We start from the raw sequence: 18767 nt of genomic DNA, 5'->3' as shown, positions 1-18767 counted from the left end.
AATGGGGAAAAGTGTGATCTCAGTAATTTTGACTGTGGCATGACTGTTGGTGCCAGATGGGCTGGTTTAAGTATTTCTGGAGCTGTTGATCTGGGATTTTCACAGTGTTTAGAGTTTACTTAGAATCGTGCAGTAAAGAAAACAACATCCATTGAGTGGCAACTTTCTAAACAGAAACACCTTATTAATGAGAGAGGTGAGTGGAGAATGGCCAGACTTATTGGAGTCAACAGAAAGACTATAATAACTCCGGTAACCTGTACAACTGTGGCAAGTTCAACACACTGAACCTTGAGGTGGATGGGCTACAACAGCAGAAGACCACATTGATTTCCACTTCTGTCAACCAAGAGCAGAAAGATTAGGCTGCAGTGGGCCCAGACTCACCTAAACTGGACAGTAGAAGACTCTAAAAGCGTAGCCTGGTCCCGTGAATGTTGATTTCCGATGAAGCACACAGATGGTAGAGACCAATGTCTTGCTATGCCCCCCCCAGGATAAAGTCTTCTGTGCTCTTGAGTGTGTGTAGATTCTATTATTGCCTAAGAACAAATCCCAAATTAGAAAATATTGGTGAGTGTCAGAATCTTTGTGAAAACAGCAGATGTTGGTTTTAGGAAGACATTTCTTAAGAACCATTGATGAATGAGACTTATTGGGTTCAGTAGTCTTCAGTGGTCCTTCCCAGTTGCCGGATCTGAATCTAATAGACTACCTTTGAGATGTGGTAGCATGGGAGCAGCATGAAAGCGCACCTAAAAAATCAGCAGGAATTGACTGATGCAATCATGCCGACCACGATCTCTAAAGGAATGTTTCCAACATCGTTTGGAATCTAAGCCATGGGAGAATTAAGGCTGTTTTGAGAGCAAAAGGAGGCCCTACACAGTATTATTACAGGGTTCCTAATAAAATGGGGTGTGTGTGTGTGTCTGTGTGTGTGTGTGTGTGTGTGCGCGCGTGCAATGAATGATTTCATATCAGACCACTCTTAAGAACTTTTGTTTATTTCTGAAAGATACAATTATGGCAATTTTGAAAATGTTCTGGACATCCCCTTTAAATGAGTTAAATGAGCTTGACAAGTCTATTGTCGTGTTAAAAATATATCTGCATCAGCTCCAATATGATCTTTCTAGTCAAATGGAGACACATAGGAAACAGCAAAGTTATCATAATTACTTTGAAGAAAACTTTACATGATCTTTTCTTTTCTAATTATGGAGTCCTGAAATATCCCACTCTCAGTAGCACTTCGATTAGAGTTTTTTTTAGCATGTAATTATGCTGTCTTTCTTAGAGATGTCACCTTTATCCTTTTCTTCTGATAAGCCATGATTCTGGGGGCAGACTCAAAGCAGCATCTTTTATTCAGAAGCAGCACACGAGTGGTTTGCTATCTGAATCGGTGGAAAACACGGGCTATTGTCACAAGCAGCACAGCAATTAAGGAGTAAAGCTTTAGAGCAGAGTCGTCTGGCGCTTGTATATGGCCCGATGCCGACCGCATGTGGAGTCATGGCAAATGGACCGCATGTCTCCTTCCCTCGGTTTCTCCAGGGACCACCATGAAAAGATTTAAAGTTTGCGACAGATGTAGCAGAATGGGGAGTGAACTTGGATGTATTCCTGAAGGAAGCCAAGGTTTTCAAGCCAAATGTTGCATTTTTAATCTGCTCTGACACTCTCTGAGACCGTGTAAGAGCGGTGCCCACGGTTGAGCTGTGAGAACTGATCTGCTTTCTGCTGGAACACATTTGTCGAGGGTGCAGCTGTAATGTCTGGACCCCATTATGGGGCTTTTGCTTATTTAAACTGAGCCTGAAATGTTGACACTGTTGATGCGTACAGTATTGTGCAAAACTCGGGGGTGACACTTTATTTTGAGGGTCTTTTTTAGATTAAATAAACACTTAATGAACTCTCAGTAACTTGTCAAAAACATATGAGGGTTAGGATTAGGTTCTGACTTGAGGTTAAGGTTAGGGTTAGGATTAGGGCCAGGTTTAGGGTTAGGATTAGGTTTTGGGTTGAGGTTAAGGTTAGGGTTAGGGTCAGAGTTAGTGTTAGGTTTAGCTTCTGGGTTGAGGTTAAATTTAGGGTTAGGATGACGGCCAGGCTTAGGGTTGGCTTTTTGGTAAGGTTGGGTAAGGTTAGCTTTAACAATACTTAATGCTTAACTACAATGTACTTAATGTAAGTAATGTAGCAACAGAACATCTACAAGATATTTATTTCAGTTTATTCAGACGCTTCACTACTGCTGTATGTCAAATTTGCTATAAAATGGCAGTCTGTTTGCTGAACTTGGGAAGACAATCGCATCATCATGTTTTTACTGTCAGCTGGCTGTTCTGGAGGCTCTCGGACGAGTATGTAAATATCAACGTGACAGTACCAGATGACACGTTGACCGACACTGTAACATGGTTTATAGCCAAGGAAATGGGTATGGTAGACAAAATGTTGCAGAAGTTTGATGAGCCGTATGAACTGCCAGGAAAAATGTATACATTTCCAATACGGCAATCCTCAACATATGCAACCAAGTGAAAAACCGGAAGTGTAAAAACCATTAAATCATTAATCGTGAATTTTGGTAGGACAATTAATCATCAGTTAAAATTTCATGATCGTGACTGCTCTAAGCCTGGGCTTTTAAGGGGTTAAATAACTAAAAGGTGGTCTCTGCCTTTTTCACAGGGCTATTGGAACAGTGCTGACTCAGACAATTTCAGTGTATTGTGGATTTGATCATTTCAGTGTTGATCTACTGAATGAAATGAATAAAAATACAGCAGTGAATACCAAAGCACTTTTTCCTACGCTGCCCTTCAAAATAATTGGTACCCTTGGCGAAGTTGAGTCTGTGAAAAAACTCACTCTGTTGTTTATAAGCTTGATCTTGCAGTAGGAATGAAAGGTAATCTTTCATTGAAGTTTAAAAAAAAAAATCCAAAAGAATAAAATACTCAGTTTCTGCAAAAGCGCTAGCCAGTTTTTTGATACCTTTTAGCTTTTAGAGCTTTAAACACCATCCCTTTGTGAAGAAAACATGACAGATTCCTCTCACATCAGGCTAAATGAGGTCGAAGAACACACAGAATGGGATTGTGGGGCATTCCTTTCTACAGAATCTCTTTAGATTCTTCTCTCCAGAGTGTTCAGCCTTCCCTTGTGGAATGTCTCCGTAGCACACCCACAGGTTTTTTTATTGGACTTTAGGCCAGAGGCTGGGATGACCACTCTAAAAGCTTGATTCTGTGCTCAGTGAAGCATTTTTGTGTGGATTTGAAGGTATGCTTAGAAATGGTTGTCCTGCTGGAAGATTCAACCATGACCAAGTCTTATACCTTCTTAGCCTCCTGGCAGAGGCAGCCAGGCTTTGATGTAAAATCTCCTGCCATGTATCCTAATAAGGTTCTCAGGGCCTCAGGGAGAAAACCAGTCAACATCACAGATCCACCACCATCATGGCTGCTGATTAGATTCTGTTCCACATGACCTTGACTTTTCTTTTTTTACTCCAAACTCACTTTGTCATTTTGTATTCTGTAACCTGCATTTAATCTTGATAAGCTTATGCTATTTAAGCTCTTGGCTTTGGTTTTTAACCTGGTGCATCCTAAATGTCCTATATTTTATTTTGGTTCATCTGTAGCGTTTCTAAAAATCAGCATCGTAATCATACTATGACATCAGATGGCATTAATAAATTTACTGACCCCATGCTGACCACTGCTGCTCTACTCCAAAATGATGTTTACACAGTATTATAAACATGCGCAAGACAAAAATAACATTTTCCAGAAAGAAATCTTACTGTTTATCAAATTTTTACATGTGATATGTAGTGTTTATTTTTATTGTGATCTTGTGGAAAGGATCTCAAACACTTAGGAAATGGCATCCATTAACAAGGAGTTATCTATCAATACCACAAAAGAAAAAAAAAAAAACTAAAACAAATCAGTTTTGCTGGGTTACACCAATACTGGTACACTTCTCAAATGTGTGTAAAAATGTAGAATATAATTGGGAGTTAATATCAGATTTTCATCATAAGAATTTGTAGAGGCATCTATTATTATTCCGCATGCATTTTTACACATCTTGTTTAAACAAACTTGTTTTTTCAGTTTTTTGGTCATCTTCATAACGAATGACGGTGTTTCTGGACAGCAATGCATTTTCACAGTTGAATGCAGTAGTTCTGATTTCAGCTATTGCCCTCATGTATTTGTGCCAGTAGAGCTCAGTCAGCGAGCATTAAGGCCCAGTCACACTTGCATTTGCCAGCTTTTTGTGAGTGAAATTATTTTCATTTCAGTGGACTTCACTGCGTGGAGCGATTATTTATTTATTTATTTATTTATTTATTTATTTATTTTTTGTCGCAGTCTTTTTGCAGAGTGTTTTCTCGTGTGTGAAATTTCACACCAAATTAAACTCTGAACTTTGACATGCAAATTTGTGTCCTCAACCAATAGCGCTCTGGCCTTGGTTGTATTGGCCTCTGAATTGGCAGCCCTTCGCAGCACTGACCCTCTGAAATGAAATGCTCATTTGACCAGTCTAAGTACAAAGCTTTTAACATTTCTTCCCCACTGGCTGAAAATAAACACATGAAAACAATCGTATGCAATCTGCTATCTGTATGAGATGGATGCAGTTGAGAGACTGTATTACTACCTGTACGTTTGTGATTTTACACTTTACACTTTGTGGTAGACCAACTTGCTAACTGCAATGTTGGCTCTATAGCTAGATGCAGCTGTACACCCCGTCTCCCCACTGCTGCCAATCACCTCAGTTATCTATACATTTTGCTACAGGGGCATGTTTACCATGTTGCATCACCTTTTCTTTAACAACACTAAGTGATTGGCAACTAAGGTGACCAACTAAGGTGACATGTTTTCTTGTCTTGCTTACTCTAGGATTTCAGCTGCTCAAAAGAGTCTCACTTTGTTGTATTTTTTGTTTCGTAATGCGCATAATCAGTGACATTTTGACTGTTTAGCACCTACATTCTTTTACTACGGAGCCATGCTATTGTAAAACATGCAGTGGTTTGACATTGTCTTGCTGAAAAAGCAAGACCTTACCTGAATAGGTCGTCGTCTGGGTGGCTGCATATGTTGCTCAAAAACCTGCATATCATTTCAACTTTAATGGTGCCTTTAATTTTGTTCGTCACCCATGCCATGTGCACTAATGCACCTTCATACCATCGTGGATGCTGCCTTTTGAACTGTGTGCTGATGATAAGCTGGCTGGTCCCTCTCTTCACACAGCATGTGATTTCTAGAAAGAATTTCTAATTTTGGACTGCAAGACACTTTACACTTCCCCTCAGTCAGTGTTAAATGAGCTTGGGCTCAGAGAAGGTGGCAATGTTTCTGCACCCTGTTTATATATGGTTTCTTCTTTGCAAGGTAGAGTTTTAACATGCATTTGTGGGTGCAGCATTTAACTATTTTCACAGACAGTGGATTTCAGAAATGTTTCTGGGCACATGCAGTGATTCCACTACAGAATCATCTCTCTCTCTAATGCAGTGCCACCTGAAGGCCCAAAGATCATGGCTAATCAGTACTGTTTTTGGCCTCATCTCTTGCATACAGAGATTTATCTGTATGCCATCTTCTACTTATATTGTACCGTAAATGATGATAATCCAAAAATCCCAAATTCTTTGCTATTTTACGCTTTTCTTGAATCGTTGCACTGTTTGCCTCTGCAGTCTTTCACACAACTTTTTTGGAAACAGGGTTGTAGTTTTCTGATGTTCATTTTTGTGTTCTTACTGTTTAATGTGGGTGAGTTGGGTAGCTTTCCAACTACTACTTTAGCTCCTTGGCTAACTGCAGCTGTACAAGTCACAATTAAGTGTGAAACATTGTACTCTCACATTGTGCATGTTCAGAAATATTTACATGTTAGTTTTAGGTTACTCACTGGTTATTCTGCTAAGGATGCTTATTGTGCAGTATGGGGCTATTTCTGCTTGTGCCTCTGCTCAAGGCATAACTGTGGCCAAAAACAGCTGGAAAATAAAGCACCACAACTTGTGCAAAGCTGTGTCCCTTTTAGTAGTGGTGAATGCTGCAATGTAATTATATACTTAGTCACTTTCGTGGCATTACTGTGTTTATGGTTAGTGAGTTAGATAGCTTCCCATCCATGCAAGGTAACAGAATCTGCAACTGTCTAGTGCTGTTTCTCATGCCAGTCCTCAGAGCACCCCTGATGGTCTACAGTTTTCTTTTATCCCTGTGTTTTTTGAGTTAGGTTGGAGCAAAAATGTAGGGCCCTGAGATTTTAACCTACTGTTTTAGTGTATCTGCAGCCTGAGTTTCAGGCATGACATAATGAAGTGTAAAAAATCCTGTCCACTGTTCAGATGATGTAATCTGTACTACCTGCTTTTGATTAATGGCTTTGCCGATTCATGGATAAGTTTGTCTTCTGTTCCAAGAAAAACCCTCACTGTGTGCCTCCAGAACAGCTCCAACTTTGACACTTCTGGCTTTTATGCTGTTTTGGTCTGAACATCAGAAACCTTTCAGCTGCTGCTGAGGGTTTTTTTTTTCTGTGCAGGTCTTCACACAGGTGGCTCTGTTGGATGCTCTGACCTGACTTCAAAGCAGTTCCATCAGATCAGTCACTTGAGGAGGAACCTTTTCCACACATACTGAAATAGAATGTTGTGACCAGCTCTCATGAAGTCTTTTAATTTCCTGCTGGAAATGGTCTGCTGCTAGAAAACAAGTGATTTGAAGGGATAAGGTTGCTGTTTATTGGAGAGTAAAGTTTCCTGTGTACACAAGTGAGGGGTAAAAACAATAAAGGTTCAGAAAAGAGTGATGAAATCAGTTCTGATTGCGCTATTAAGTAACATGAGCCTGTTTATTGTGTATCAGCCAAAGCTTAATGCTAAATCGATACCAGAAGAAGTGAAGAGAAATGAAAGGGCGTATATCCTACATTTTTTTTTATTATTATTAATTTATTTATGTTATGCTTTATCTGAAGTGTGCTGATGTTTGTGTGGTTAAATAACAAAAAGCAGTCTCAATTAATTTTACATGAATGTTTTCCAACCTCTCTTTATCCCTTAGCATTAAACAGGCTCTTTTGTTACTGTGCATTTAAAACACTGCATTTTATAGGCAGAGCAAAATTGCTGTAATCCAAACAGGTGTATATGTTTGTGCTGTATGATGTTGACCTAAAATTATCGGTGAAGCTGTTAGGTATTGTGATGAGTCACAAGAACTGTAGAACTGAACTTCTAAGACTGAACTTTGGAGAGGTGGAAAAATATCCTTGCAGATTTTGCAGAGTAATGGAAGCTGTAATTGATGCAAATGGACGCACTAAATACTGAAAAAAATATTTTTGTTAAAGCACATTTTATGTTTTTCCTTTTTGCTGAAAAATGAGCAGCGTGTTATAAATGACCATTACATTTTCAGATTTGCCACTTACATTATCATCATATAAAAATGACATATAAATACTGTATTAATTTGTATTGTAGACACCACTGTGGAGAAGTAATGTAGAGTCTGTAAAGTGCAGTGATGCGAGAGTCTGTAAGTTTCTGTACAGTGACCTATTTCACATCTTATTGTTTACACCCTTTAATGAGGTTAGTACTGTTTCTGATACTGACCCCATATATTAGAAAATTCTACTGAACTGGTTCAAAGTCAGTTTGTAGCACATTTTAGACTGTTAACAGACTTGGACTTGAGACTAAAATTGCTTTGAATGACCCTGTACCTTGATGATAGTTATTGCATTAAAATTAAATTTGGTAGTGACAAAATTGAATGTTTAATCATAACACTAGCGAAACCTTACCAAATACTGCTGTAGTGACAATTTTAACTCATTGTGAGCAGACTTCAAAATTGCTAATCAGTACATGACTATCAACCTTTGAGGAGCTGTACACATAAATCATAAGTTTTATTAAAAAAACGTTTATTAAAAAAACGTTTTATTAAGAAAATGTTTCGGTAGTGACAGTTCATAATGTACCACACTGATTTTCAGACTCTGGGACACATTTACTAAACAATGAGATCTAGCTGCTCACCATATGGCCATGACGGACAGGGATGCAGTCTCACTTCTAAAATGCATATTACAACTGTGTTTCAATAGTGACTCAAACATGAGACAGCATTTTTTTTTTTTCTTATTTAAAAATTAAAGTAAAGATAAACACAAATCTTTTAGCTGCACATTAGAATAAATTAAAAAGATCTTTTAAAAAAAAAAAACATTGGAAAAAAATGCATATAAATGTACATATTATTTTCACAAGTGTAAATATAGGGGTTTGGGTTTGGAACAGATCCCTCACAATAGGAAGTGTCCTATAAACAATGAATTTGTAGTAATATCTGAATATGAGTTGAAATAATAGATCATAACAATCATTGTAAATATCTAAGTGTGCGAATACTTAATTGTTTTTTATTTAACCTTTTTTTGTGGGAGTGCAGTTTGAGCTAATTCAGTGGAACAGTCCATATCAGATCACTACTGTTTCATCAGTTCTGCTAAACAAAGTTTGTTTTCGACTAGTGGCAGAGATTCAGGTCTGTAAGGTGAACATAATCTTTTATTCCTGGGTTCACTCATTATTACAACAAACACGTGTTCACTGCTCACGAGTGGCCATGTGGAAGACTAGCGCTGGATCTGTATGTAGAGCATCACATGATGGTGTAGCAAACCTACATGCTGTCTGGCTGCTGTTTCCCCAGCCCGCGGCATGAGCGGCTCCTGCGCTCAGAATGCCCGCGTGCTTTTACCTGAGAGCAAAACAACTCTCCAGGAAAGTCTGCAGAGACCCACAGCAGCGATCAATTTCAAGACTGTTCATAGGCTGCAGCGAGATAATGAAACCTGATGGGAAACTGATGGGAAATTTGCTCTTCACAGTGATGAAGCCTGTTCTGAGTCATTATTAAATAAGAGGTTAAGTTTGTTTAATAGACTGCTTTAAATATCATGCAGCTCTTTCCAGCTCTGTGCTCTCTGACTCAGAGGCTGCAGAAGTAACTCGTAGCTAAAAACAGTCTGAGGCTTTTACTGCTCATTTACCAGATGACCAATCCAAATTCATCACTTTTATTGCAGATAAAAATAAATAAAGAAATAAAATCCTAATCAGGTTTTTTTCTTTCTTTAGAGTGAAGCTCTTTTTGGGTAATTTTATTTTATTACCCGTCTGACTAATTAGAGCTTCATTCTGAGTCACACTGTTAAGATTTAATGAGCTCTCATAATTATGTTACATTTACGCATGACCTTTTGGGTGCACCAAATTTGTGATGGTTCTGTGTGTCTTCATTTCTCATAAAACCCTCAAATTTCAGCGACTCATTGCAATTACAGACTTCTTTCCACTTGTTTTAAGGTCACGCTCTTTATAATTTTGACATTTTTCTTCCATAATGTTTCCTTTTAGATGCTGTTTTTGAGATACATGACATTCTTTCACATAATCACGGATGACTTGGTTAGCTATAATATCGTTCTGCTGCAGTTGTGTACAAACGTGGAACATTTTAATGCATTTTAATTTTAGTGCTCAGGAGAAAAACTCGTTGGCCTGAATGTATGTATGAGCGCTGATGCAGCACAGAATGTGAATTGATGAACCCACAGTGCACCTGAATTTAATGTTTGATGTACCAAGAACACAGCTGTTCATGCAAACTGGGAGCAAACTACACGCACAGTGTTTAGACATAACAGGGCCATCGACAAGCTCAAGACTAAAGAGAAGCTAAAAGTTTAGTGGGGAAAAAAATCAGTTAAAGTTAACTAGGGGAGGGGGGGATAATCGTTTTTTAGATGCATCATGATGCGGATGTGGATGATTCTGAATTGATTCACAAATGTCAAAAATTGATTTTCTAAATTGTAATTGATAACGTAAGGTTGATGGAAAGCAAAGGGTGGACCTTTGCAAAGTGCAGAAGTGCATTGCCCGGACAGTCTGTGGCAGCGCACTTAAATGGTGCCTGAGGTGCCAGAATGTAACAGCTGCATCATTTAAGGTGGAACGGAAAAAATCAAACAAGAAGCTGGAGACCGAGAAACTGACTTAAGTTTCACATGTTTTAGTGTTTGACAGTTTCTCGTTGCAGATTAAATGTATCAGGAAACCAGCTGGAGTGATTATAACTGCAATTAAGTCCATTCATCTCCAAATGATCAATGTCCGTCTTAAATCTTTCTCTTTGCCTTTTTGTTAACTACAAGCTAGGTGAACAGTTATAGGCTACATTAATTCCAGGGATTAAGGTCACTTATTGTTAAAACTCTGCCCTCTGATTCATAATTGAATAGGATCAAATCATGAGGTGTCTAAAGATTCCCACCCCTAGTGTTAACTAGAATAGTGCATACCCATATGAAAATGCAGAGTGTTTTACTCATTAAAATGATATAAGATTTTATTGCTAAGATGTTGCAAAGTTTCCATGGTGTATGGGGTGTTGACTGAGCAGTTGTTAGGGAGTTGCCAAGTGGTTGCTAGGCATTGTGAAAAATAGGTTTGAGTCTAGAAGACGAATGAGGGATGAGAAAATGGCACACAGAGGAGTGCAGGTCAGTATGGCTGTGCATTAGAGCTTGGGGACCTGCCCTGAGTGACTTGAAGAAAATGCAGAGTGATAATGTGTTGCTAGGTGATACTATGGTATAAGTTTTGGTTACCAAGGTGTTGCTATGGTGTATGGGGTGTTGATTCACTGGTTTTTAGAGGGTTGCTGAATGGCTGTTTTGTTTAAAAAGAAATGGGAGTTTATGGGAGAAGCAAGGGATGAAAACCAAAAAGGAGTGCTGTTCAGTATGGCAGTGGGTTAAAACCTGTGTGAGTGCATGCAGCTTGGTGGCTGTCGGGCAAAGAAATAATAGGGGCAATAATGAATGGGAGTTTGAGAGGAACGAAGGATGAAACAAAATATGATGAACATATGAATTTGTGCCGGGGGAACTGCTGTATACTATATGCAATACTTTCAGGCAAGCATAGGTACAGTAAATGGGCGGGCCACTTTTACACCCCATTTATTCCTATTTGGGGGGAAAAAATCGTAATTTAACGCAGATTGTACATAAAACACATGTCAGATCAAAAAGCTGTATACAAGCACACCTTTCCAGATCAGACTCAACATTCCAGAGTGGGAACGTGTTGATATCTCAAACAGCTGAAGAAATTAGCGAAAAAAAATCTGACAGGAAAACAAGAAGACAAATGTAAATCGGAAAACAATAGAATAACAAAAATCACTAAGGAATGTTTTTTTTTTTTTCTGTCCCATAAACTACAGGGAAGTAATTATACTCTAGTCAAGAAATTAGAGCATATTTTTGTGCAGTGTGGAGATGTTTTCAGATAAGTATGTTGTACTTCACCCACCATTATGTTTGGCATGTCATGGGCTGGAGGTTAGGGATCCAGCCTCGTGACCGGAAGGTCGCCGGTTCGATCCCCAGAGCCGACAGCACATGACTGAGGTGTCCTTGAGCAAGACACCTAACCCCCAACTGCTCCCCGGGCGCTGCGGATTGGGCTGCCCACTGCTCCGGGCAAGTGTGCTCACTGCCCCCTAGTGTGTGTGTGTACTCACTAGTGTGTATGTGGTGTTTCACTTCACGGATGGGTTAAATGCAGAGGTGAAATTTCCCCATTGTGGGACTAATAAGGGTCACTTAATTAGCCTGGGCACACATTGCTGCTTTTACGCACTGCTAGGTCTGAGCAGTGCTACGTCATCAGCACATGCACACTGTAGATCAGTGCTAGTTTGAAAACCATCCATCTGTATTTACGTGCTGTTTTCCAAAACATGGATCTCCAGATTAAAGCAAAAAAGGAAAGGCTCCAGTTTTGGTCATGAATGCGAAGGCCATGACAAAAGTGGTTATATGTGATGCAGGTGGTCTGCAGTGGTCAGATTCATAAAAACACTGCCAGATTGAACGTGACTTTAAGAGGAAAGTGCATGGCATTCACTCAGTCACAAAGGAGGATTACTGGCTTGTTTTAACACTTGTGCCATGTGAGATGTGGCTGCGGTGTTTCCTTCTTTTAAATACGGTGGTAATATCTGAACTACTCTGCTCTAATCATCCTAGTAAGAAGCCAATCTGGATTAAATAATATATATTATGTGGGCAGTCAGTAAAGTGCAGTAATATGTGTTTGGACTGAACATCATGGAAAACCTGCTATTGTAGGCAAACTGCTGTGTCTGATCCGCTTGCATGAGTACTATACACCAACACACTACCACCACATCAGTGTTACTGCAGTGCTGAGAATGATCCTCCCAAATAGTACCTGCTCTGTGAGGGTCCATGGGGGTCCTGACCACATGGGGGTCCTGAACTACAAAGTGCACTGACAAGTGGAGCTGATAAAATTAAAACTAATTTAAAGTAAATGAGCATAGAAACAAGGAGGTGGTCTTAATGTTATGCCTGATCGGTGTATATGACCTCATTTACATTTGGATTTTAACTGACTCTTGGCTAAGACACTGGTGAGAAAACTGCCGCATTAAGACACAGATGCTCTAGTTACCACCACTAATCACTGCCATGGTGACTTTATAAATAGCTCTTATTTACAGTGCTGCACATGTTGTGTGGTGTGGTGCTGATACATACAAGTTTTATAAATCTGGCTCATTGTCTGATTGGCTGCACTTTGGATCTTTGGAAGGGCTGTAGGACAAATTTTGGCATTTTTTTGGCCATTTTGGCATCTTTCTCTAATTTCTGTCCAAGTTTAGCCATGTCCAGTTCCACCCTCTAGCTAGGTCTATCCCAGTCACTATCAGCGCTAGGACGGAAGAGTGCAAGGATGCTTGTAAAGCCATCACATTTTTTCAAACTGCCAGCAATGCAGTGCCATTGGGCAGCTCAACTTGCTTGGAGGAGAGTGCTAACTGCCAGTTCTGTTATGTCGGTGAACAGACCCTGAGTTGGCTAGCATTGAGTGACAGGGGAAAGAGGGAGGTCCATCATACTCACCCAGAGAGAGCAAGACCAATTGTACTCTCTTCAACTGTGGTTGGGATAGTGTAGTGGTTAACACCTCTGCCTTCTACACTGTAGACTGGGGTTCAATCCCCACCTGGGTAAACACCCTACACTATACCAATAAGAGTCCTTGGGCAAGACTCCTAACACCACCTTGGCCTACTTGTGTAAAAAAATGATCAAATTATAAGTCGCTCTGGATAAGAGCGTCAGCCAAATGCCAGAAATGTAAATGTAACTCCCAGCCATGGATGGCTGTAGCATCACTAAGTCATGGGTTTCTGCGACAAACACTTTGTTAAAGGCTGCAATGAAAGAACAGATCAAATTAACAACACACACACAGCACAAAAGTGGCGTAATTAGATTTTCAGGAATGTAGCATTAAAACCCAAGAAGTGCTTCCCAGTGCTGGGTTTGACCAAAATTACCTTTCAGCTAAATAGCCAATTACCCAACACCCACATGCACCACTGATAAATTACTGAGGCAGTAGCCTTTAAAAATGCTCAAAACATTATGACTTCTCTCTGTGGGTAAAATGCATGTCCTATATGGTAAAATGTATGAAGCAGTAATGACTCATAACAAACCTGCATCGTTATACAAAGGAATACATATATTTATTCATTTTTGCATGCCTGTATTAAAAGTAAAAATATACATACATATTTGTGTTTGTAGCTTGACTCTGTTCAGGGTATCCTGATGGTTTTTCGAGTAAAGCACCTCATGGAACTCACATTTTGCAGGCTACGGGTTTGCCACAAGGGGGCACCATTAGCTGTCTAAAAGCTTTTGATGCTTCATAAGGGCAGTGCATCTCATTAGTGACACTGTGTCCTCATTCAGCCTTACAGTGCACAAAAATGTACTTGCATACCAGGTGGCCAGTATCCTAGTGGTTGGAGAAGTGAGCCATCAACCGGAAGGTTATGGGTTCAAATCCCATGACTGGCTAGGTATACCTGGTTGTGCCCTTTGGCAGGGTACCGAAAGCCCCCACTGCTTCAGGTCGTGCTGTTCTGCTAGTGATGCTGTGCTGTGACAAATTTCATTTGTAGGACCAATAAAGTACATAACATTTAAGTAGCTGTTATTATTCGTTGTTTTTGTGTTGTATTGAATACTGCCTTTTATAATTTTATATTTGCTGTTTGCTTAAGTTAGATTTGTTTAAACAGCAAAAAAGTCTATACTTGTAGCACATCCAGTCAGAGGCACAGTATTTTAATAATCATTTATCATGTCTCATCGTCACTGTGATATGCAACAGCTTTATCACATTTGCAGCAAATAAGATCAAAGTTGAATTTGATTGAACTGTGCAGAGCAACAAGATGGCAAAATGGAGCAGAAAGCTGTGCAAATCTGAGACTCAAGGTATCGCAACACGAGGGTGAAGCTGCACCGCCCTCCCCACATCGCCAATGCAAAAAGGTTTTGCCGCTCATCATCTGAAAGCACTCTTAGACATTCTTTCAGCACATGTTTGAGCCTCGGGTCTCTGACTAGCCACTGTATCTGCTACCTTTGTTAAAGGGGGTCGCTCAACAACACCTCTTTTGACAGATTAGGTGCATATTTGTGTCTGGTTTTAAAAGACAGAAGAAAATCGGTGCGAATCTGGAATTTTTTGGAAATTGAGGGCAACATCAGCTTCATGTGTCTTATCTCCACTCACATTTTATATGATCCTCCCTCTGATACATGCATGATGAAGGGAAGTGCATGTTGCGTTTTACCACTCACTCAGCCTGTAAACTGAGCGTGCCACTGTTTTCGATATATTACACAAGCAGAGAATGCGATCGATTTGCACATGAAACTGCAGCAAAGAGCTCAGCACAAGGAGTGGGAATCACAGGGCATATTATCACGATATGTTGCCCGTGATAGTGATGATTGTCTGTGAAACTCAGTATATTGCAAGAATATCCTCTACAGTGCGTCACAACATCAGTGTAACTGAAGAAAATAAGGTACTCCTTAATAGGCAAGTAGCAGAAATTGCATATTTATTAATGTCAGTTTCACAGAATTTGACAAGCAGTATAAAACGATGTACATTGAAGTGCATAGCTTAGCTTCATACCTCTTTAGCGTACATACACTAACTGACTTTGACATCAATTCAAGGAAAAATAGCCATAAACTGCCAGAAAGCAGAACAGTTCTGGGGTTAAAATGTCTAAAGGTAGAACACAACTGAGCCTCACTAAAATCTTAGTGTAAATTTGCAGATAAACAAAAACAAATAACAAAAATAAATTTATACAAAATTAATATTAATGCAAAAATACTAATTTCTCTCTCAAAACTAAACATATTTAAAAGCACACATTTCAGAGATAAACAAGCTTAACCAACTTGTTTTATGTAAGCTGAGCACATTTCAGTGCTTATTCTGTTTAACAAGCATAACCAACCTGGTAGCCCTCGGGGACATAAAAGGAAGTTCAGCTTTAAAAACTGCATTAATTGTGGGCCAACTTTGAGTTGTTGCAAAGCTGTAAAAGCCGAAGTGGGCCCAGACCTTGACCACGACTTTAATGAGGAGGCATTTGTCCCATTTGTTTTCCCCCCTTTGTGGAGTCATGAAGTAGTGAATCTAGTAAATCAAATTGGAGGGGGAGTCCGTTTAGAGCGTTTACAGCATATACATGTTTGAATAAATAAATCAGTATTTGGTGCCAGTGTATCTATAATGCATCTCAAAACAAAGCAGTGTGATCTATCGCTGTATCGATGTTTTATCCCACCCCTACTCACTACATCAGACTCATTGTTTTTCAGCGTATCCTGGATGATTTATGACATGTAGTGTCTAGGCTGATGTATTTACTTATTATGCTGGGCTGCCTTACTGCAAGTGATTAGATCTGACCGCTCTAAACAGCTGTTAAATCACATCACCTTTTTTTTTTTTTTTTTTTGTCACAGAGTCTCTGTAAGTCTATCCAGGCTTTGTAATCCTAATGTATAACAGTGGGGATCCACAGAGAGTTGGACTGCATAAATAATTCAGTGCCATCATTAACGAAGCCAAGTCAGTTTGAACCTCATTGCGTCCCACAGCAGTAGAACCTCAGCTGAGCTGAAGAAACTGCCATAAAGTTTTTTTTTTTTTTTTTCTTTTTCTTTAAATATTTATTAATTTTTGGACAATTGTGATGGGTTTTCAGATTCTTTCTGGATATAAAGACTTAATCTGGAGAATTAATCAACACTTTGCACCTTGGCTCTGATAATGTCATCAGAAGAGCAGATAAAACGGACAATTACTGAATGAATACAGTCCACCAATGCCTGGGCTTCTCTGGAGGCCCAGCATTTGGCTGCCAAGGACGTTTCGGCTCTAAAGCCGCTGTTTTGATGCCGCGTATCGATTCCATGGCCTGTGTTAAAGGCTGTCTGCCGTGGATCAATGGCAACGTAATTGGAAGGGGGCTCTCCCAGCTCTAATTATAAACTTGCAGCGAGCATCGCGAAGCGCAGTCCCAAACGGCAGGCGCAGATTGAAGGAGAGGGGGCACTCAGATTCGCCTCGGCTAACTAAATAAGTGACTAACTCTTCGGTTCCAGTGATAATGTCATTTTCTGGGCTCAGATCTATACCTGTGTTTTTATTTAAGGGAGATGTAAAGAGGCCCAGGAGCCAGAAGGGAGATATTTTTGGCTCGCACTTCTATCGGCATTCTAAATGGCTTGATGACCGAGAACTCCTTGTTGGGCTGTATTAAAAAGACTGGCCTTATGCTTTCTTTCTCTCTTTCTGTCTCTCCTCTAGTGCCCTTCATTGCTGCAAACGAAGATGTGAAAGAGGGCGTCTCGAAGGTAAGGCTCGTCACTTGTTTACTGCTTTAGGACGCTGGGATGGTTTCATGCTTTCAGACAATGGGGCCTGCAATGATTCATGTAGCTTGATTTGTATGCTCGTTGTATATTTCTCAAGGCCCATTACTGCTTGTAAAGATTTTATTTCTAAAAGCACCATGAATGGAAGCTGTTTTTCTCCCATTGAGCCTGATCAGTCTGTCTTCCAGTCAGATGAAAGCTTTAATTTGGTTTTCTCTCCATGGGCTGCAAATCTATACCCATCAGATAACACTTATACTGTTGTTTCTTTTTATCTATCCAAATGCGCGTGTTGCAGCGTTCCTGTAATAGCTGCATTTGTAAGGGAACTTTGACTGGAGCTGTCTGAGCTGAAATGCTGAGAGCATCACCTTCACTGGGAGAAATTCACTCCTGCTTACTTGAGTCAGCTGTTTTTCTCCCTCCCCTGTTTGTAGGTTTCACAGTTTTTATATATTTTGAATCTGCCCTTCATCACTTTTAGTACTATATGAAGCAGAAATGCCGCACTGCATGGAGAACAGGGGGGGGGGGCATTAGCAGGTTTGTGCTCATTTAGTTTTTATTTGAAGAAATTCTATTAAAATTGTTTGTCAAATATTCAAATATATTCAAACTTTAAAAGCATTATTTTTGCAAAGAAAAACATAAAACCATAGTAATTACCAGATTTCTATGTCAATCTTATGTCTCCTAAAATAACTCTGCATAAGTTCAAGTGACCTCAAAAGCACAATGTTAAAACTAGTGATTTTTAGCCTGGGGTCTCAGCTCACAAAAAGGTAAATAGGCCATTTTAGAGCCAGACATGCATTAGAACCAGACATGATTCTGCAGTGAAAATCACTGCAGGGGCTCAAACACTTCTGAAAACCACTGTCTGTGAAAACAGTTAGTTGCTGCATTCATGAATGCAAATGCTAATTAAAACTCTAAAAGGAAAAGAAGAAACCAAATATAAACAGGATCCAGAAATGCTGCCACCTTCTCTGGGCCTGAGCTCAGAGGATTGAGGGGAAGTGGAAAAGTGTTCTGTGGTCTGACAAATCAACATTTGAGATTCTTTTTGGAAATCATGGTCACTGTGTTCTCTGGGCTAAAGACCATTCAGCGTGCTATCAGTGCATAGTTCAAAAGCTAGTATACATGAAGGTGTAGGGGTACATTATGAAATGAAAAATACAACAAAGGAGCCCTTGAACTGATGAGCAGCTGAAATCATATGGGAAGCAAGAATGGGAAACATTTCTTTTTCAAAACTACAGCAATGTTTCCTTAGTTCCCAAACGCTTACAGAATGTTGTTATAAGAAGTGGTGATGAAACAGTGGTAAACATGCCCCTGTCCCAACTTTTTAGGGAATGGGGTTGTAAAACCTATAACTGGCGTGGGCAGCTGCACTAGCTATGTAGCACATTAGTTATGCATCTGTAGTATTTAATAAATACGAGGTGGTTATTGGCTTATTGGGCTACAAAGTGTCCACATTCCGGGTGTTGGCTTTTCAGAATAAGTCTGAATGAAACAGATAATTCGGATTACCTCACGTCAATGTATTACTATTCCTATCACCTCGTGATGGTAACCTATCTGATGCTTCCAGATATCCACATATAAACACCATGCAATTCTGATTAAAGCCAAAATAAACTGTTATTGTTTTGTTTGTTTAAGGTCAGCAATAGCATGTTCTTCCCTCTGTTGTTATTTTATTACGGATATCTTTACTTATAGAGCACTTTTCACATTGGTGCCAGCTTAACATGCTTTACAGGCAGTAAAACAGAATGTTTTCTGCATTTTATTAAAGGTATATGCAGGTC

The 18767-nt window shown here is 39.6% G+C and overlaps 1 protein-coding gene across 1 annotated transcript in view; it reads left to right on the top strand.

Moving 5' to 3' along the window:
* Nucleotides 1-18767, top strand: part of b3glcta (beta 3-glucosyltransferase a) — a 219188-nt gene that overhangs the window by 21551 nt on the left and 178870 nt on the right. Inside the window, exon 2 of the mRNA XM_017708577.2 lies at nt 16877-16923. Within this exon, the coding sequence (XP_017564066.1) occupies nt 16877-16923 (47 nt within the window). The remainder of the gene's footprint in view (nt 1-16876; nt 16924-18767) is intronic.

Source organism: Pygocentrus nattereri, chromosome 17, assembly GCF_015220715.1.
Source record: "Pygocentrus nattereri isolate fPygNat1 chromosome 17, fPygNat1.pri, whole genome shotgun sequence".
Classification (NCBI taxonomy): Eukaryota; Metazoa; Chordata; class Actinopteri; order Characiformes; family Serrasalmidae; genus Pygocentrus; species Pygocentrus nattereri.
The sequence above is the reverse complement of the archived record's forward strand: the minus strand, read 5'-3'. Positions and strand labels throughout refer to the sequence as shown.